This window comes from Haliotis cracherodii, unplaced genomic scaffold, assembly GCF_022045235.1.
Source record: "Haliotis cracherodii isolate W230 unplaced genomic scaffold, xgHalCrac1.p SCAF_7, whole genome shotgun sequence".
Taxonomy (NCBI): domain Eukaryota; kingdom Metazoa; phylum Mollusca; class Gastropoda; order Lepetellida; family Haliotidae; genus Haliotis; species Haliotis cracherodii.
In genome coordinates this window covers 45,749,334-45,772,500 of record NW_027266330.1, presented here as the reverse complement: position 1 = coordinate 45,772,500, position 23,167 = coordinate 45,749,334, and the positions used below count along the sequence as shown (strand labels likewise).

The 23,167-nt window shown below is 38.9% G+C and overlaps 1 protein-coding gene across 1 annotated transcript in view; it reads right to left on the bottom strand.

Annotated features, from left to right (window-relative positions):
* The window catches only part of LOC139447244 (paternally-expressed gene 3 protein-like), a 39,288-nt gene extending 23,060 nt beyond the window's left edge, over nt 1–16,228 (bottom strand). The window contains exons 1-5 of the mRNA XM_071228509.1: nt 16,173–16,228; nt 15,956–15,998; nt 11,482–11,671; nt 5,650–5,667; nt 1,233–1,339 (exon numbers count right to left, since the gene is read on the bottom strand). Coding sequence (XP_071084610.1) covers nt 1,233–1,339; nt 5,650–5,667; nt 11,482–11,671; nt 15,956–15,998; nt 16,173–16,228 — 414 coding nt within the window. The remainder of the gene's footprint in view (nt 1–1,232; nt 1,340–5,649; nt 5,668–11,481; nt 11,672–15,955; nt 15,999–16,172) is intronic.
* Nucleotides 16,229–23,167: the final 6,939 nt, after the last annotated feature.

Below are 23,167 nucleotides of genomic sequence, written 5' to 3'. Positions count from 1 at the left end.
ACACGTATACTCCTGTCAGCTACACGTATATTCCTGTCAGCTACACGCATATTTTCCTATAACCTATACGCATACTCCTGTCAGCTACGCTCACACGCCTGTTAGATACAAGTATACTTCTGTCAGTTACACGCATACTCCTGTCATTTACATGCATACTTCTGTCAGCTACACGAATTACACTGTCAGACACTTGTACTGACGTCAGCCCCACATACACTCCTGAATGCTACACGCATACCCCTGTTAGGTGCATGCATACTCCTGTTTGCTACATGCATACTCCTTTGTGCTGCACGCATACTCCTGTCAGCTACAAGCATACTCCTGTCAGCTACATGCATTCTCCTGTCAGCTACTTGATTATGCTTGTCAGCTACAGAAATACCTCTATCAACTACACGCATACTCCTGTCAGCTACATGCATACTTCTGTCAGCTACACGAATACTCATGTCAGCTACACCCATTCGCCTGTTAGCTTTATCCATACTCCTGTCAGCTACATGCACACTGCTGTCAGCTACATGCATACTCTTGTCATCTACATGCATACTCCTATCTGCTATATGCATACTCCTATCTGCTACATGCACACTCCTGTCAGCTACATGCATACCCATGTTAGCTACACGCACACCCCTGTTAGCTACACGAATACTTCTGTCAGCTACATACATACTCTTGTCACCTACATGCATACTGCTACCTGCTGCATTCATACTTATGTCAGCTACGCGCATATTCTTCTCACCTACATGCATACCAATGTTAGCTACATACATACTCTTGTCGGCTACATGCATACTCCTGTCAGCAACAAGCATAGTCCTGTCAGCTACATGCATACTCCTGTTAGCTACACTTACACGTCAGTTAGCTGCACGTATACTTCTGTCTGCTAGATCCATACTCCTGTCAGCCACATTCATTCTCCTGTCAGCTACACGCATACCTTTGCCAGCAACATGGATACTCCTCAACTACATTCTCACAAGACATGTCAAGTCCATCACTTCTAAACATACACAGGCTCTGTTTTACCGTCACGGCATACTACCATGGTGTCTCTTTTATGATAAAACGCTTGTTAGAATATTGAATGTTAAACAGTACATTGGAGAAAATAAACATTTTATTCAGAGAGTATTACACGATCATTACATTTGCACTTACTGTTATTCTGTTTTCAAAGCAATTACAGTTATTGAATTGTCATATATACCACTTACATTTGAACAGAAGTTATTTTGAAGTGCTATAAATTCGGGAGACGTTTTATCCGACAGTGCCTCGGTATAGTTGACATTTAAGACGCGAAGCTTTACCTCCGCTCTTGCTGCAATCATAGAAGAAATGTACATGTATAACCACTGCATGTTATGTATCTGAATATACAGTCCTGAGAACCTTCTGTTCTCACAGTCACGTGTTTGTAATGACCAGGTATTTACATGTGGACTGATCGTTGTGATGGACCTGGAATATTATTTACATGTGCACAGAACGTTATGGCAGACCAGGCATTTTTCTTCACATGTACACTGCATAGTGAGCGTATAGTGTGTTATTTCCACGTACAGTGAACGTTGTAATGGATCGGGCATATTATTACCATATACATGGGATAGAGCGTTATGATAGATCAGGAATTTAATTGACATATACACGGGAAAGAGCGTTATGATAGGCCAGGCATTTTATGAACATATACACAGGATAGAGCGTTATGATAGACCAGGCATGTTATTACTATATACACGGGATAGAGCGTTATGATATACCAGGCATATAATTACCATATACAAGGGATAGAGCGTTATGATAGACCGGGCATTTTATTGACATATACACAGGATAGAGCGTTATGATAGACCAGGCATTTTAGGAAAATATACACAGGATAGAGCGTTATGATAGACCAGGCATTTTATTGACATATACAAGGGGTAGAGCGTTATGATAGACCAGGCATGTTATTACCATATACACAGGATAGAGCGTTATGATAGACCAGGCATTTTATGAACATATGCACAAGATAGAGCGTTATGATAGCCCTGGCATTTTATTGACATATACACAGGATAGAGCGTTATGATAGACCAGGCATTTTAGGAACATATACAAGAGATAGAGCGTTATGATAGACCAGGCATTTTATTGACATATACACAGGGTAGAGCGTTATGATAGACCAGGCATGTTATTACCATATGCACAGGATAGAGCGTTATGATAGACCAGGCATTTTATTAACATATACACGGGATAGAGCGTTAGGAAAGACCAGACATGTTATTAAAATATACACGGGATAGAGCTTTATGATAGACCGGGTATTTTATGAACATATGCAGGGGATAGAGCGTTATGACGGACCAGGCATGTTATTGACGTATACACAGGATAGAGCGTTATGATAGACCAGGCATTTTATTAACATATACACGGGATAGAGCGTTATGATAGACCAGTCATGTTATTGACATATACAGGGGATAGAGCGTTATGATAGAGCAGGCATGTTATTGACATATACACAGGATAGAGCGTTATGCTAAACCAGGCATGTTATTACCATATACACGGGATAGAGCGTTATGATAGACCAGACATTTTATTAACATATACACGAGATAAAGCGTTAGCATAGACCAGACATTTTATTACCATAGACACAGTAGAGAGCGTAATGATTGACCGGGCATTTTATTACCATATACACGAGACATAATGTTATGATAGACCAGGCATATAATTACCATATACAAGGGATAGAGGGTTATGATAGACCAGGCATTTTATTGACATATACACGGGATAGAGCATTATGATAGACCAGGCATTTTATTGACATATACACAGGGATAGAGCGTTATGATAGGCCAAACATGTTATTACCATATACACAGGATAGAGCGTTATGGTAGACCAGGCATTTTATGAACATATACACAGGAAAGAGCGTTATGATAGACCAGACATTTTATTGACATATACACGGGATAGAGCGTTATGATAGACCAGGCATGTTATTGACATATACTCGGGATAGAGCGTTATGATAGAGCAGGCATGTTATTGACATATACACGGGATAGAGCGTTATGATAGACCAGGCATGTTTTTGACATATACACGGGATAGAGCGTTATGATAGACAAGACATGTTATTCACATATACACGGGATAGAGCGTTATGATAGACAAGACATGTTATTCACATATACACGGGATACAGCGTTATGATAGACAAGATATGTTATTCACATATACACAGTCATAATGGTGGTCGGCTATGGGGTCGGACATGTTTTGGTGTGCTCCCGAGAAGTCATATAAAATGATGTAAAAACCACCAACAAACTGTTTCAGGAGGAATGATATTGTGGAACATGTTAAAGAAAGAGACTTATGATTCACAGGAGCTAATTTTGTGAGATTTATTATTCAAACTTTCTCGGATAGAGTTGGATTATATCAGGACATGTCTCAACTAGGTAAGACTATCGCCATTGTCGAGGCCCACCCGTCTCCCTCTCGGAATCATGGAACTTTTTGTTTTTCACTACCTTAAATTATTACTCGAGCGGTAAAATTTGGACAAGGTGTTTGCTGGAAACTATTACTAATAAATTTGCCTGCTATATAACATTTTCGTGACAGGACTGTCCAAATGTCAAATAAGACTCAAACGAAAAGATTGAGATATCCCTCTAATACGTCAAGTTCGTCTGCTAACAGTCACAGTGAAAACTTACCCAAAAGATCACGAAACGTCTCTGACGTCAGCTCGGTGTTTTCGTGCGACACGAGTTCAGATACTGACTTTCCTGGTTTACCTAGCCCTGGTGTGATCCGTGAGAGTCTAGCCAGTATGTCGCAGTCAGGAGATTGTGAAATAGCTTCCAGTGTAATTACTGCAATGCTTTCACCTAATGTTCTTTTGAAAATTGCAAATGCTGACTCCGAAGTTATGTTACCGCAAATAAGTGAAATGGTGAATGAGAAACTAGTATTACATGATGAGAAAATTGCTCGTCTGGAAAGTGAGATTCTGCATCACAACGACCAAATAGACGAATTAGAGCAGTACTCCAGGAAGAACAATATTCGTATTTTGGGGTGGAAGGAAGAGCGAGATGAGACAACGTTTGATATTGTTCATACTATTGGGCAGACGATCGGGGTGGACGTGTTAAAGACTGATATTGAAATTAGTCATAGGATCGGTAATCCTACCAGTTATTCAGACACTAAACCTAGACCAATTATGGTGAAAATTCTACACTATCAGAAAAAACAGGAGTTCATAAACAACCGCCATAAACTGAAGGGAACTAGCTTCTCAAATAAGATATTCCTCAATGACGACCTGACCAAAGCTCGATCGAAACTTTCTGCCAGATGCAGGACTCTCCTAAAAGATGTTACTTGGACCAGGGGTGGTGTGATTTTTGTCAAGATGAAGGACAACCACTTACTTCGTTTATCCAAAATCAGCAGTTTCTCTCAATTTGAAGAATCACTGAGATTAAAGGTGGTGGTCGAGTTGTCACAGATTTCCGAGGATACCCGTGAAATTGAGTGAAGATGATAAGATGTAACTGTTTTGATAATGAGGATCATTTATCAGAGTATGCTCGTTCAAAATGACTGCTACTTGATCGCCTTGCAAAGTTGCTCCAGCCTAAACCATTTATGGTGTTTTGTTGTGATGCGCTTATCCCAGTATAATCGATCTTTTTTGCCATCTATTATACAAGCTTGGAATGCACTTGATATTAATATTAGAAATGTAGATTCCTTATCTCGGTTTAAGCAATTAATTTCTAGAGAAACTAAGCTTACTTCAAATTTTACATCTTTTGCTAGTTATGGCCAGCGGCAATGTCAGGTGATTTTATCTAGACTTAGGCTAGGTTGTAGTGATTTAAAATTACATTTATTTGACAGATTTCTGATTGATAATCCCATCTGTCCATGTGGCCTAAATTGAGAAGATGCTTTCCACTTTTTTCTATCTTGTCCACGCTATGCCAAGTTTAGAATTGATAAATACCTTTTTGTTAACCAGCTCAGCATACATACTATACTCCACGGCAATGAAGATTCATCTTCCTCAGACAATGAACACATTATAAAATCAGTTCACAATTACATCATTGAAACAAACCGCTTTACGTAAGTTATGTGTCAACTTAAGAATATAAAATGCATTTGGTATCTTGCTTTCCATTTTATTTCATGTTGTGTTACTCATAAATGTCTGTTCTATAGACTTCATTACAATCTACATGTATAATGTACAATATTAGGAGAAGCATTAATATAGGCCTTTTGGGCCTGTTTGCTAATCCTTTTTCCATTTTGTAATGCTATGTAATGTAAAATCTTAACATTAATGGAAATAAAATACTGTTTAAAAAACAAACAAACAAACATATACACAGGGATAGAGCGTTATGATAGACCAGGCATGTTATTGACATACACACAGGGGTAGAGCGTTATAATAGACCCGGCATGTTATTGACATATACACAGGGATAGAGAGTTATGATAGACGAGGCATATTATTGACAAGTTCAATGAATGTTATGATAGAACGTTGATATAAACTATTATCATGAAATATTTACTTACTGTACTGATACTTGGCACCTGAAATATTGACCAAATAATTTCTTAAGAAGTATTCTAGAGAAAGTTTCCAACGTGCAGTGTCCCGGGTTAGAATACGCTCCTTGCAGACTTTTTACTTCTGGTAAGAGGCGAATTGTTGGTTGATTACGGATCATCGTATCCATACGTTCTCCATAATGGTTTGACCATACTATTATTAACTTGTCGTCGTGATATAGCTGGATAGTGCTGTCAGGAGCAAAACAAGAAATATATAACTCAAACCCTTACAAATGTACAAGTGCTAGACTCGGTATATGTGATGTTTGGGGGATGGGTATTTATGGATGCTAACTATGTGTTGCTGTTGCATAACTATGAAATCCTGGAAGGGACTCTGCTACGTTGTTGGCCTTATGAAAACAAGCGAAATGTGTCAAAATTTAACCTAAGTGCGACAACGTCAAATTTTAACTTATTGCGGCATTGTGGCGTTGTCGCGCTTTAAATACTATTGTAGTGTTTTGTGAAAAAGGGGAGACGTTTTTCAAAGTTAAAATGTGTCTCGTTGTCGCATTGTCGCCGTATCAAAAATGGCTAATTAATGAGTGATAGTCGCATTGTCGCCGTATCCAAAATGGCGATTTCATGAGCGATGGTCGCATTGTCGCATCTGCGTTTCCTGTTCATAATTCCAGTTTATTCAGAGAAAACAACTAAACGTCATCACGTAATTGCTCACTCAGGCCTTTGTTCCGTGTGAGATTAAACCATGCAACACAAAGAAACATCGTCATTGATTATTTTGGAACGGTAGCAGCACTTGTTATGAATGCCAGGTAGGCATATTGTATTGTAATTTGGGATGAGAATTACCTCCACCATTATTTATCCGTCGACTAAAATACAAACAAACCTTATTTACGCGCCGTTTTCGATGTTTTGATAACGATATTTGCATTACCAACGTTACGACCTATATTTGCAAAGTTGCATATACCCATGAGACTTGCATTTAAACATACTGTTATACGGTATAAATGCACCCCAAACCTTAGAAAATTATTACAAACAGTTCCAATAGCGGTTACTTTCGTGAGCGTTTCGTGATTGCTTTAATGCTGACATTGCCATTTGATAAATCTACAGGGACAAAACACATAACAGTCGGTTTGGCTCAGAATGAATACAATGAATTTTCAAAATAACTGAGAATCGGGGATAGTCTTTAAAATGTCATAAAGGTTCACAACAATGAATACCCTGTAACCAACAATGTCTGCTATTTGTTGTTTTTATTCCCATCACTGGAAAAAGTTGTTTAAGAAACTATCAAGTTGTTATGTGTACAAGTTGCCATCTTGAACGGAGGGGGCCCAGCGGTAGGAGGAACAGGTAAACGCCTCGATCTAAGGAAAAATGCATTGATATTTTTTGGAAAAGTGTAACCAGAAACTGTTCAGTTCAGAAATGGGCTTATGCAGAATAAATCCATTGTTGAATGTCAACTACTGCCTATCGCATTTGCACCATATTCAAGAGAAACTACTTTAACTGCCTGTCGTCACATTGTCGTACCTGTATTAGTTTCATCATATTTCAAATGTTTACAAAACGCCACAGCGACATCAAAATGTGGCCTTGTGTCCATATGGTGCTTCTATTAATTCCTGCATGTTTCAGTATTTTAACAAAGTGTCCCAGTGTGACACACATAGAATTTCCTTAAAATATCCGCTACGCCCTTATTCATTTCTACTGTATACATATAGTAATATAGGATCGTGTCAGTTGTAGTCTGTTCGCCAGAAACGCCCGGAGATTGAGGTGGAGCACCCCTCCCCATCAATGGCTGGGCATGAAACTCCGCTCATCGTTGAGTTTTAACTTTGTAATGTTAGACGTTTCGGCACAGTGATGCTGATGTTGTCCTTCATTCCCCCAGTATTGTCTTATTGTCCTGCTTATATTGGGTACTGCACACTTACAGTACTTTAACAAAGCGAATCAGTGCGACATTTCATCATATGTCGCATTGTTACAATGTCAATGTTTGCGGAAAGTCCGAAATAAGGCAGATCTGAGACCTAAATACTTTGGTGCTGACAACCAAAGTAGCATTGTCAGGACGAATCGGGGATTCGAACCAGCGATGATAGGTTTCTATCACACCCCGGAGACGCAACTATACACAGCGAACTGCGACCCCTAAGACGCCTGAGTGAACCGTGCCCCCTCAGCGATTTGGAAAGTTGTTGGAAACTGTTTGTTTGTTTGTTTGTCGTTAAACAATCCATTCCAGCTATAAAACGGCGGTCTATAAATGATCAGTCTGGGCCAGACAATCCAGTGATTGACACCATGAGCATCGATCTACGCAATTGACATACGATGACATGCGCCAACCAAGTCAGCGAGCCTGACCATCCGATCCCGTTAGTCGCTTTTTACGACAAGCATAGTTGACTTTTACAGCAAGCGTGGGTTGCTGAAGACCTATTCCATCCCGGATGTTCAGGGAAATAAATAAAAAGCAAATGTACAAAGAGTTTGTTTTTCGCCGTGAAAACACTTAACTTTATAAACACGACACCGACAACAAAGATGCATGAAATAATTTCTGAGGATACGTACTTTTGCTTCAGTATCATTGGAACTGAAAATAACCACTGGAATTTGATATGGAGTATAACCATGTCTGCGCAAGTGTAGAATAATATTCACTTACAACGCCACTAATGGAGAAGGACAACCACGTCACAATGCGACACTATCAATGCTCAACGTTGTATGCATTTCAACGCCCTTTTTATTCATTTTAGATTTAAAGAAGTCCACATACATGTATACAGCACATTTCCACATATAACTAAACATCCCCATTTTCACTCTCTTTGTGGTGTTCCGAGTCGACTGTGAGATGGGTGGTAGTTCCGAACCTAAACCTGCATGCCACAGTGTCATCACTTATACATACAATAGCCAGGAGCGTGTGTAAAATACATCAACACAATCATGTACATGAGATATGTATTGTCTGACTATGCGGCACAAAGTAGCATGTCACCTCCCTACAGGACATTACAGCTTTGATGTCGTAATGGCCCAATGCACACCGCTGTCTGTAACGTATCATACTCGTGGTGAATACCCCTGCTGTGTGTTTATGCTGTTTTAACTGCCATCCTTAATGCATGAGATTTGTAAATCGATATGTCCTTTGTGGCCATGTTCACTTGAACACAATGGTTGCCGTGGGACAGGGATTTGAAGGGACTCATATATTCTGTAAATTCTTTTCATGAAACATGAACGTTTGTGACATTGCCCTGTTGTTATTCTCATTTGATCAACACAGATTACCTTTGAATAATCTAAAATTCTTTTCACATTAGTCTGCATATATATGTAGATTGATATATTATGTCAATATACCAGTGTTACATTTATCACGGGTATGTGTTTTTGTGACGAAAGTTAGATGTTCGTGACGCAGAATGTATATGTAAGGTTTCTACTGCATCTACATCATGTATTTATTATCTTAACGCTTTTCATTTAAGCTGCACAGACACTGCTGTTGGATTGCGCAAGTCCAACTGGTCCCGCTAAAAAACTTCAATCTGAAGTGGTTCTGCAAATAGATTCGCGTGTACATGTCGCATTGATCTTGGTCGTGTTCTGTATCACTGAATCCCAGGTTGCGTGAGACATTTCCAGTATGAGCTGGCGATAGCAAAATCTTCTTGAGGGATCAATTTTCAACTACAACCTTGGGTCTGTCCGATATGGGGATCTATCCCACCCATATGCATTTCCATACGTACGTAACTTCCATGTTGTCAGACAAGATTTATTTCATGGGCTATTTGGGCACTTTATGTATTAGTGCCTATCATACCGTCGCCTTTAACACTACATTACAATTCACCTGTCACCAGAGAGGAGATACCCACGACCTTATCTTCATGCTAGAAATAGCTTCTGACGTGTTTAACCTGTACACTGCTAATGGAATGACATGTTACATTTACCGAAATATTGGTGTTTTCCACACGAGTGAGTGTCTTTTGCCTGCATTTGTGTGTATCCATAGTTCTTGATACATGTTTTAACCCAGTCAGTTAAAGTTTCTTCTATCCCTCATGTATTGACATACACGCTTGAAATGTTAAGATTTATATATGATGGTAATTGCGCCAAGTAAAGATATAATAAAAACAGCACTGTCCTGAAAAAGACTTAAAAATATCTATCACTTTGATAACAATCAGACTCGTTTGAAAGTTTCAATAAAATGGACGATTCTCACTAACAATTTTCTGATCAGTCAAACATTTTGTTGGACTGACATGTTGCTATTGGATCAATTACAAGTCTTAACATGATCCTGAAAGTAGTCTGTGTTCATGTACGTTGTCTACAATTGGAATAAACAAACTGATCACTATAGGAATTGCTTCTTCTTCAATACTCTTAATTTGTGCAATAAAGAAGCCTAATTCGGACAACGCGTATGTCGCGAAATATCACCTAAAATGTAGGATGGCCAAAATGATGAGGAAACAATTCACACGATATCAATGTAAATCGCTTATTGTTATTATACTTGCATGTATGATGATGGGTGATATGTGTCGATCTCACAAATCTAGGTATATCATTAAGTAGCTTAAATATACACATTTATCATATAATGGGTAGGTTTCTCGGCAGGATAAAGCCAACGGATAAACACGATATCCGTTGGGGTCATATGCGGATAGAGATGCAAATATCAAAGTTCAAGTAGGACTACTTTCACTGTTTATAAACAAACATGGCCTAGCCCTCGTCATTCGGCGATCGAGTCAGAATTATCCATCGGGAATCTGGATAAACTACAGGGATAATTGCTATCATTATCAAAAGAACAGTATAATAATATACTGAGAATCAGTGTTCTAACTGTGACGTAGCTAAGGCATTTTATAAGTTTTGGCAACTTTGGAGATATAAATTTTGAAACAATTTTGCGAGGGCACGAGGCCTAGCCAAGCGGGATCAGTAACCATATCTGTGCTTGTAGACCTCTGCGGCTCAAAACCTTCTCCACAAATTAAAATAGCTGGATTGGGCTGAAATATGTTTGAATTGTTATCTTTTTTCGTTTTGTCGCTGTGTGTACATCTGACTACACTTCTTAACGTAATGACAGGTCAGACCGACTGTCAACAACGTCTGACCGTGGCAGTGACGTCTCATAGACTAGGGTTAGAGTAGCTTCCCTTTGACAAAGGGCAGTTACTCTAGCGGACAGACCGATGTATTCCCGTGAAAGCCAATTAAAAGCAACTGTTGTTTTGCGTATATGTTGCTTCGCCACTGTATAAAAAACAGATTTCAGTTGGAACTATATTGGCTACTGTCAATGTCTGACTTACACATCACTTACCCTGTGACGTAATAAATATTAATGCGCGCATTCCAGGAAAAAACTCGCAATGTTTCGGTAATGTTTGTGAGAGAGGGAAAGCGATTTTGCAGCACAGATGTCAAGAATGACATTATATGATAAAGAGGTTATCACGCTTTTGTGTTTGGGGATGGTAAATATCCTGTATTAGGAATACACACTATGTATTTGGCTAAATATAATGTTTATTCCTAATGCAGGATATTTACCATCTCCAAACACACTCGCGTGATAACCACTATATATATGATATTTAATTGAAATTTATCATCCAAACTGGCTCCCACAGGAGCATTATCAACCGGGTTTCAAATATGACCTCGAAGCAAAATTTGAACACGGCTACCGATGGTGGCAGGTATTATATAGGAATATAGACAACAATAAGCAGGCGTTACCATTGGTCAAGAGGACAGCGGTGACGATGGCAGCGACGACGCCAGCGACAAGAAGGATGACCAAGATGAAGATTACAATGAAGACAGTGCGAGGTGTAGAGCGTGATGGTGCTTCTGACGTGGCCTCACTGTATGACCCCTGCATGCTCGGGTCAAGGTCGATGTCCTTGGACGTGTAGCGGGTTGTGTGCTGAAATTAAACAGATGATCTGTATTTTCACCGACATTTCAAGGTCATATGGTACATTAGAATGTTAAGGAAAAAACATTAAACAGGGTACAACTAAACAAAGGTATTTTCACGAGAAAGACCATGCCAGAATATAAACACACACATATCTCCCTAGAGGCAGTGTAGGATTGTTGCTTAATTCATTTACTTTACAAGCCATATGTATATGATGGACCCTGGGACACAGGTTAGTGAAGACACCCTTGCCATGTCAATGCAACTCCTTCAAGATCAATCAATAGCTTCACGATATGGATCGTTGCTAAGGCTGTCAATCGTTAGTTAACCTGGCCTATTATCAGATAAAGACATCTGTGAAATAGGAGCAAACATTTAGTATACCTGGACGGCGGCGTAAAAACAGCATTCTCACTCTTCAACTGCTCTGTACATATTTTTGTTTAATTTTGGTTGATAAGTTTTTCTGAATATGGAAGGGGTTTTGCTGCTTGTATTTGCACACCGCAACCGACTTTTAAGTTATAAATACCTCCGTAAACGCAAACACATATTGAAGTCAATTCTATCACTAAGTACATCAGCAATAATAACTTCATAGACTGCTCATTACCACAAAGACATTGTAGAGAACAGTACGATATCAATGACATGGTTGAGAGCAATAATGCCACACAAGCCCCGCCCATTTTATTATCCGACAATAGAAAAAACAGTAGACAATTAGTGATCGTGACCTGAATCTTTTCAGGTCTAAAGAGATATAAACAACAAAAATCGCCAGCTTATTCTTAAGAAACATCACACGTCAGCTCACTGACGAATCGTGACTACAGACACTTCTCTTTCAGCTCTTCACTCTTCAAAGATGTTGAAAACAGTACTCAGCATGAAATTATTCCACTAAAAACCTTGAACTCGGCAGTCATATATCTGAGCGTAGAACCGCTGCATCAGTGTCAGAATGATAAGCATCATCCATCCAACTTGTGTGGAAACACTCATGCAAGCCTTGAAATTTCTATCGCATACTTGACACGCGTGGCACCCTTATAAAGTCTCATATTCAAGATAGTAAAGATCCATACGCTGCACACCCGTATGCTAGCCTCGAATAGACTATTGGTGGTCGTGATGGAACGTAGGGGGTAGCTGGAGTCGGTAGGACTATGGGTATCCGCCCGAGTGAAATTAAAAGCAGTCACAGAAGTCTGTATGAGAATTAGACACCCGTCACTGCTTGCAAATTAACTGCAACCAAGTAAACGTTTTAAGCGAAACGTCGCAACGTTGTGCAAGTAAACATATTTTCTCTCCTGTTGAAGTGAGGCAATAGTATTGTTTCTACTGAAACGGCAATGGTGGAATGATATTGCTTCCAGTGAAATCTATATACGAGGCACTCTCTATAAATTAGCACATTTTGCTTCGATTTGATAATTGTCTCCATAGAAACCGCTCAATCCAAATGTGGGAAAGGGAAATAAATTGATGAACTGCAGTCAACTTTCTCAGAAAACTAATTTTTTTCACACTGAAGTATATAATAAAAAAAATTAAGCATTTGTTTAAAAGTATCTAACTAACACACCTGTGTTCAATACCAGGCCGCGGCAGACCAAAGTACGTTAAAAGATGATACAACGTTGCATACGTGTTGAAAGTGTGAAATTTACTTTCACCGTCGAACTGCCCAACCTCCAGAATCTCAGTGAATTTGTGCCTGCCTCCTAGGTCTAGTGGTAGAGCGTCCTCCAGGAGAGCGAAAGTACCGTGGTTCGATCCCCGACCGCGTCATAACCTGCCTGGCCCTCGGCATTGAGGGGGTAAAAAAAGACTGCTAGGCTCGGGGTCAGCACACTGTATCTGAGTGGGTATTCATGTTAAACTGAGGCATGGCATCTCAGTGTGCTAGCACCATTAAAGTATGCATCAGTCCGGACTAGTACAAGCAACCCCAAAAATTGATTTATATTATTATAATTATTCGAATCTGTTGCTTTTAACAATAGGAACGTGGACTGATTTAACAATTTCCATATTGACTGAGTCACTAGATGGAGAGTTGAATAAAACGTTTTCAGGTTATATCCATGGGTGTAAAAATAAATCCTTATTGTTTCTAATATTTGCAGAGTTTCTGCATGTAAATAGAAGCTGTAAAGCACGATAACCACATTTGCTGTCTGAACTGTCGGATACATGTCGATTGAACTGATGAGCCTTTCATTCGCTGCAGCCGAGCCTGGGGTGACAATGCAAAATTTGACAGAATCCAGATCCAAAGCTTATATTTTTATTTGAAGTGCTGATTAAAGTGTTATAATCTCTTAATGAGCAGGCGTTGATATAGTCATGGAAGAGCGTTCCACAGTTTAATCGTTGTAGAAAGAAACGACTTTACATACCTTTGGGAACCTTCATTTAGTTGTTTATAAACTTGAACTGGTGCATTACCGGTATTTATTTTATTAAAGGTTTTCAGTTTGAAACGATTTCTTCTTTTGAGATTTGAATTTGTTTTTTTTGACTGGTGCCACGAACCGCAGCGTTATTGGAGCGCCGCGAGGCTGTTTTGCTGGCACGATATCGTTTCAAGGATGAGTGAGTGAGTATGTGCGTTGGGTTTAACACCGCTTTTAACAGTTCTCCAGTTATATCGCGGCATGTCAGCTTAATGTGAGAGGAAAACCCGAAGTTATGCAGGTGCAGATGCATAAACATAATCAGGGCGAACCGGGACTGGAACCCACAATCATGGGATTCTGGCATGCCCAAGGGACACAGCTTTGCACAGCGAATCGCTGCGCCTTTGACGACTGGGCCACCCGTACCCCCTCGTTTCAAGAGGCCAGGTAATGCTAAGTATGCGCCAAAGTCCTTCACCCCTAATACTGTTGGATCTGATGTGAAGTGATGTGTTAATGACATGTTAATAGAAATGACTTTCAACATATCATATTGCTTCAACAACGAGCCTGTTATTCTTAGCTTTAATGGCATGACCGCTTTAAACACATTTCCTCGTTTATATAAGCATAAACACCATTTGTATTCATGTGTGTAGCTTATATGAAACCTGATCAAGCAACTTTCATATTAAATCGCAAAACCCAGTTCACTGTTTTCTTCGCTGTATGTAGATTAAATGTATACGTGTATGTTTTGCCAGTGGCTTCATCAGCTATTCATCTCGCCAATAAAATCTGAGTTTCTTACATGTATGCAAGGTTAAGTTTTATTGAGTGTTTATCCATGTTCGTGGTGAATGTTCTGGTTAATACAATGTTCTGGTTTATACAAGGAGATGTTAAAGCCCAGGTGGTCCCCTGCCGCCACCATCATGGGACACATCGTGCAGTAACACAATATCCAGGTTATCATTGTGTCAGTCTGTGCTGGGTATTATACGTCGGCATTTCATATTTGTCCACGACCTGATATAACTGGAATACTGTTGAAAGTGGCATTAAATCCAACTCACTCGCTCATATTTGTCGTTACGGTCTGTTGTATGTGAAAAGTGAAAAGAGTTCGATTTATCAACGCTTTAGCCTGTATTCCAGTCTTTGGGCATCATGTCTGTCTGTTGTAAAAGATGATCGGTATATTGCGGTCTTGAACGATATTCCAGTTATGTGACATCGTGTCTTCCTATTGTGAAAGAAGGTTCGGTATATCGCGGCTTTGAACGGCATTCCAGTTACACGACAGCATGTCTGCCTATTGTGAAAGGAGTTGGGTATAACCCGGATTTGAACGGTATTCCATTTATATGACATCGTGTTTTACCTTTTGTGAAAGGTGTTCGGAATATCGCGGCTTTGAACGGCATTCCAGTAACATGACAGCATGTCTGCCTATTGTGAAAGGAGTTCGGTTTATACAGATATTGAATATGTTACAGATCATGAGTAACATTAGAAACATGTTCCAGATGGAGGGGTATATACATTAGAAAGATCTTCCAGATGGAAGGGTATATACATTAGAAACATGTTCCAGATGGAGGGGTATATACATTAGAAACATGTTCCAGATGGAGGGGTATATACATTAGAAACATGTTCCAGATGGAGGGGTATATACATTAGAAAGATCTTCCAGATGGAGGGGTATATACATTAGAAACATGTTCCAGATGAAGGGGTATATACATTAGAAACATGTTCCAGATGAAGTGGTATATACATTAGAAACATGTTCTAGGAAATGGGCGTACATGTATATACAAAAGAAATATGAGAGACGTCGAACAATAGATATTTAAAGTCATTGACTTACCCCATTAAACACATAATCCGTAGATGGAAACCAGTGCTGCCAACTGAAATGCACATATGAAGCACATATTGAGACTATTGTATCGTTTTGCACTATACAATATAAAGATATTCAACCAGAAATGTATAAAAAGTAGAAATAGATCTTTACAAGTTTGACAAATGAATTTTCATATTTTTCTACAAATTAAACATAGTTAGCTGAAAGTGTAACGTACCTTTTATAGTAGGCGTCCATGGAATCTTTCCGAGAGGGCTTCCTACGTCCATCCATAGTGAAGGTATTCAGTCAACAAGTGTCTTGTGGTGGGTAAGACGGCCACTGTAACTCTAGAAGCAATGGGCGTGAAATGTGCTCTCGGTACAAGGAAGTTGTGTAATGCTGAAATGGAGATATTCCATACAGGAGACATTGAGCGTCTAACAGTTACACACAGGCTCTTTAAACCATTCAAATTATCCTGCATCATCATGCATGCGAAGAATTTTTTTCCCTCAAGCTGCATAGTATTTCTCATGAGACACTTTATCGTATAGTATCTTCTACTGAAGTACGTAAAACCATGCGGATCGTGTGTGGTGGCGAGGTGACTTCCTGGTTAACAGGCTGCGTGCACTTTGAGATTGGCAGAGCCCCAATCACTCATGCCGTTGTGACTAACCATGCTCGTTAATATACAGGATATGCTTAAACAAAAATGAAAGATTGCACCGAGCAATCTACAAACATGACACCCAAGTTATATCTTCGGCTCCAATGAGTATGTATGTTTTAGTTTAAATATATACTGAGTTGGCCGGAAAGTTGACCAGTGTCATGAAACCGATTCACGCAAGATGGCTTGTTTCCTGTGTTGACAAAATTGCAAAGGACACTGACGCAATCAAGCGAGGTTGGAAGAAGGCAGTATGTATTATTCATACTTATTTTTGCGTTTTTAATTTTTGCGATTGAGTCTCGTTCGCAAAACTCGCAATAATAAAACGGTCGCAAAAAAATCCCTGTTTACAGTAGTTGTTTTATGAAATGAGTTATCTCAACTGAGAACGTCATCTCCCATAGGCTTACATGTATGATTATTTACAACTAATTCATAAATTGACAGAAAGGAAAGAAGAGAAGCAGACAGACATATGTACATTTACATTGCTCACTCAAACCTTTTTGTTTTCTTATATATGTATGTACATTTTAAACATCTTTTTGTTCATATGATCTGGTAAAGGTACATTGTCAACTAGCATCAAGTCAATATCAACATCACGAGTAGCTTTCATTATTAACAATAGCCAGTGAATCAATTGGTTTCTAGCTAATTTTAAAAAATGGACATTCAATAAAAAAAATTATATGGCAAAGAATGTTTCCTGGGGAGGGGGTATATGCTGAAGAATATGTTTACAGGGAAGGGGGTATATGCTGAAGAATATGTTTACAGGGGAGGGGATATATGCTGAAGAATATGTTTTCAAGGGATATAGACTGAAGAATATGTTTCCTGGGAAGGGGGTACAAACTGAAGAATATGTTTACAGGGGAAGGGGGTTTATGCTGAAGAATATGTTTCCAGGGGAGGGGATATCTGCTGAAGAATTTGACATTATTTCTAGGGAAGGGGATATATACTGGAGAATATGTTTGTAGGGAAGGGTATATATGCTGAAGAATATGTTTCCAGGTGAGGGGATATCTGCTGAAGAATTTGACATTGTTTCTAGGGAAGGGGGTATATACTGAAGAATATGTTTGTAGGGGAGGGGATATATGCTGAAGAATATGTTTCCAGAGGGGGGGTGTATGCTGAAGAATATGTTTCCAGAGAAGGGGGTACAGACTGAAGAATATGTTTTCAGGGAAGGGGGTACAGACTGAAGAATATGTTTCCAGGGAAGGGTGTACAGACTGAAGAATGTTTCCAGGGAAGGGGTATACATGAACTCAACCTTGTAGAAGTGACAGCGGCTAACTGAGATAGCCAACAGCCCTCCCCTTGTGAAGTTCTTGAGAGTAGAATGGATGTCTCTTGGGGACGTTTAATTGATTAGTAAATCACGTTACATGCGATTCGAACATGATACCGTCACCCAGATTGAATTGTTGTTGAAATACTTTTTGAAGATTTAACTCAAACTTCGTCATATAAATAAAATTCTAACTGGAAATTTCATCTTCTATTCCAAACATATGACAACAGCTAGAAAATATATCCTGTGTATCTTGATCTTCTTTTCATAAGCTATTCTAAACAGTTTCTCTAAGGGATATATACAGCCACTTCGTAGCTTCGTACTTCATCTTTTATTATTAGTATAACTAACATGGGGAGAATTTATGAAAAACCAGTAGTATGTTAAATACTACCAAGAGTTATCACCGTCACATTGCAAACCATAAGAAATACCTGTCAGTGTACGATTCCCACTATAACATGATTGTGGGTTTATGATTCACTTTAAAATTATGATGATACCATGTCTCCGCGAAAGTCGGAATTCTGAGGAAACAGATCAGCAGGGAGGGGACCAAAAGTGGTGCCAATGGGGATGCCTTTTGAAGGTAGAGATATAACTATATTTATGGTCACCACGTTGAGTAACAGATACCCTACGGATCAAGGAGTGATGTTTTTTCTTAAGTTTTATCGTTTGGCGTACAAAGTTGAAAAATCACATGTTTTGTCATAATGGAACCAAACCAAAACATAAAGAAAATTCTTTGAGCTTTTGGGAATCCACTCGATATTAATTCCTCTTGTCCCAAATACGTTCTGTGAATATAAAGAGAGTCCTCCTATGATTGTATTAATGATTATCGTTAGAGACAGGGATTTGGTGGTACATATATATCAGCAATATATCTCTCTTTGTACGGATTGATATGGATCTTTATAATCCAGTATAAAAGATGTAAAGACACCTCAGATTTGAGAGTCGAACCAAACGGTGATAATGATGCGTCGTTTGGCAAATCTTTTCCTCAGTTAACATATTAGGTTTATATGCGGAATTATTTATGTGTTCCAAGTTCTTTGATCAAACAACTAAGGAAGAACTGCTAACATATAATGGTTATATCATACTGTCTTGTTTATACTGTGGGCTCTTCCTGTTTGTTGTTGGAGTTGTTGGATTTCCTTCAACGACAGAAGGGGGGAGTACAGCCTTGTTACTGTGTGCAGTCGTTATGGTTCCTGAAGGAGGGGCAACACATATTCCAAATCAATTGTATCATTTGGCCGTCTTCAACACATTAACGTTGGCATTTCGATGATCGGTGGCATTTTATCATTACATCCATATGACATTAAACAACAATCGAATCTAATTATTTTCTCGGGACATCCTTTAGGTCGACTGCATTTAATGATTGAATATGTTCTCTATTATCATAACGTTCATGCAAAAGATGTAGTGATTACATTGATTGGACAATTATAAATTCTTCTTGTGTACATAAAATCGAAAAAATGGTTAACGATAAACCTATTTAATGTGTATGAACAGAATAGTAATAATAATTATATCGATAGTCAATAAAAAGGATATAGAACTCTTGCTACACCAGCAAGAAAAGCACGTTTCCCTATTTTCAAATTAATGAAGCATTTTCCGAATATGTATTTAGAAACGAATGTTACTATATTTGATTTGAGAATTGCACCGATTTTGTATTACGGTTGTGAAGTTTGGAGACTCACTTATAGAAAATCTACTGAAAAGGTTCAAAGTATATCTTTAAAAAGATTTCTTAAAATAAATAGATATTGTTCCACAAATGTAGTTCTGGGAGATGTTGGCAGGCATTATTTGTGTGCGCACTATTTTGCTAAATGTATACGCTATTGATGTGGAATATTCGTATGTACCAAAAAAGGTATCTCCATGCTTGATACACTATGCTTAAAACACATGATGATTAGGATGGTATAAAGTGGGTTTTATAAGTTAGAACTATGTTGTTTTACACCCGCTTTGCCTATGTCTAGATTACCCAAGATTGTGGGCATATGAAACAGTTTGTGTCGATGTCTAAAACTGGTATAAGAAAATTGGTAGTTCATCATTTCTGTCTCATCATATTTCCTATACGTGCTTCGTCCATAATTGTACCTTACATCACCTTCATTAGAAAATATTTGGCACATATTCTAACCAAATATCGCAGTATTCTTCTCATAACTTAAAAGTACAAAAATGAGTTGTAGCAAAGTATATTAATACGTCTACACTGTGATTATATGGTTATCGATGAGTACCATTTTCTTCTGGTTTGCCCTCATGTTACAGAGAGTAGAAATAAGTTTTTCCCCAAATATTACCACAACTACCCTTCCCACTAAAAACACACAAACTGAAAGGAATTGCCTCTTACTTTAAAAAAAACCCTTATATCAATGAAAATATGTACTTGATGATAATTGTTGTTGAAACGTTTTCCACATACTGTAAAAAATGGTTATATATTGTAATCTTGGCCATGTGGCCTCTAGTACAGAAATAAAAGAGTTAGAGAAAGATATGCATGGCATTAAACTGATCAATATCTGACGGTGTACTCTGTGTAAACCTCCTACCAAGGCAGACCAGAGTAATCGGGTGACGTTCAATGTGTATTAGAATATAACAAATGAAAATCATCTGTCCAACATTCGATTGCTTTCGAACTGCTGAAGACCCTAAGGAGTTCACCTTCAGCCCAATACGAAGCAGAGAGTTGTGTACTTCTGAATCATGTCCACAGATATTGTTGCCTTTAATTTAATTTATGCAACTTTGTAACACTTATATATTGTTGTCACTCATTGAGGCACAAACACAAGTGGGTATGTCAGAATCGTAAACAGCGTACAGGGCAACACAATGAAGTGATAATACTACCCAGGCGGTCTCTGTCTCATATCAACTGACTCCTACAGAAGAGTAATTCATTCAGCCTTGGTGCTTTCAGTGCTATTCAGTGCACCTATTTGTTATTCACGAATGAAGAATGTTCTGTATTACGTGTTGTAAGCGGGTTCTTCACGACTTTTGGTGGCCAAATATACTAGATCATTCTCCTTTAGAAATTATGCCAGTATATGACAAGACATGATTCCATGGATATACAAAAAACACGGACCTGTTTCAGTGACGTATTGTCCCTTGTCATGTCTGTATAACTAGTCTTGTTGTGTATGCATATAGTAGTTGACTACGCCTCTCGACGGGGATGCTCTATCTGTCAGTTATCTGATCGGTTCTCTTTCTGCAGGCTGTTCTATCAACTGGAACGTTATGCTGTTTTACTACTGTTACCAAGCTCTAACTAGTTATTAGGAGAGTTCTTATGTACATCGTGGCTCTGCTATTCTTTAGATGCCGAGCTTGAATGTCTAGCCTGTCTGAATTAAATGTACACATAAGTGTGTGTATGGTTTTACGCCGCTTTTAGCAATATTCCAGCAATATCACGGCGGGGGACACCAGAAATGGGCTTCACGCATTGTACCCATGTCGGGAATCGAACCCGGGTCTTCGGCGTGACATGCGAACGCTTTAACCACCAGGCTACCCGACCGCCCCTAAATGTACACATGAATACAAACATAAATATATCAACATGCATATATTTTGAGCATTAGTCGGTCACTCTCACGATGTGGTTTTCGGTATGCTCGTCAAATGAGTGTATAATGATATTTGTCTTTGATAAAGTGACGGATTTATCTCACAGCTTATGTACAATCAAAGTCATTTATTGGTTAATTACAATATAATATCATCAACTTAATTTATTGGTTAATTACAATAAGGTTTATATGATCCAGGTACTTGGAATGGTTTCTCTGACCTTGTTCCTATAGAAGTGTACGTGTCTAACGTCTGGAGAACATGCAACAGTTGAGTATATACTTAAACATATGAAAGGAGGATAAAAAGTCTAAAGCTCTGAGCCTCACTACAAGAATATATAGTATACCCTTAGCACTTCGCCTCTATTAAGTACAATACTTTTCATGATGACGGGCTCCATTTGAACCAGTTAAACAATCGTACAGCATATTTCTGCATTCATAACAGTGTCAAGATCGTTTTTGATGAAAACAAACAAAGGTGACCACCGCGCTGTCATCAAATATCTTCAACTGAGGGAGCTCCAACCCCAACACCCAGCCATGCCGACAACATTAGGGGATGATGCTCCTTCCTTTGTCATTGGGGAAGAGGAAGAGTGGAAGTAGATCCAAGATCAGGGAGAGAAATGTTGGTCAAATACATGATATGATTATGGATGATCGACGACTTACCACACGTTACATATACAATACAGTGGGTATCTCTCATGAGAGAGTTGAGAACATTCTGAGGAATGAACTGTGCATGATAAAGGTGTCATCAAGCTGGGTTCTACGGCGTCTGACAACGGATCAGAAACGCTCCAGGTTCATCATCTCTCGTCAGAATAATCAGACAGACCAGCTGATTTTGTTAGTGATGTTTTGGGTTCACCACTATCAGCCAGAGACAAAACAACAGTCAAAGCAGTCTTGTGACGAAATGGCAAAGTCCTTCCACTAATTGTCAATATTGTTAATTAAAGTGAGTTGTTCCAACAGGACAAAACTGTTAGCCGCCACTTATGCCATGCATCTCTGAGGCTTTGGACTCATTGAACAGCCTCCATATTAACCAGATGTGGCGCCGTCAGATTTCCATCTCTTACCAAACTGAACTCCTGGTAAGAATAATGCAAATTAGGATGACGCCATTCCTGTTGGAGGAGTATTAAAACACGACGTAGAACGCCCTCTCCGCCAGTGGAACCCAGGAAGTGTAGCAACGTTGCCAGAAGTGTGTGGACCTCGGAGGAGATTATGTTGAAAATAGCGCCATCAAACGCAGTCCATCATATGCTACTCAAAGTTTGCTGAGGATCAAGTTATGATGATATCAAAAAATCATCCAACAAATAAAGATTGAAATATTCCGGTACATAATGATTGGGTAACCCCTATAGCACCTCAATTTCGTGATGAACGGACAGAGGCATGCAGTTATCGGCACCATGTCAGTGGTGGTGGTTTATTTCAGTAAATCAGGCCACAGGCCCATTTCACAATATATATATTCAAGCATTCAAACATGTTGCGCCACAAGTGCATGTAGTAATATCAATACTAATCCGTACAAGGGTATCTGAGACCATATACATATGGTGGTAGAATTAGTAGTT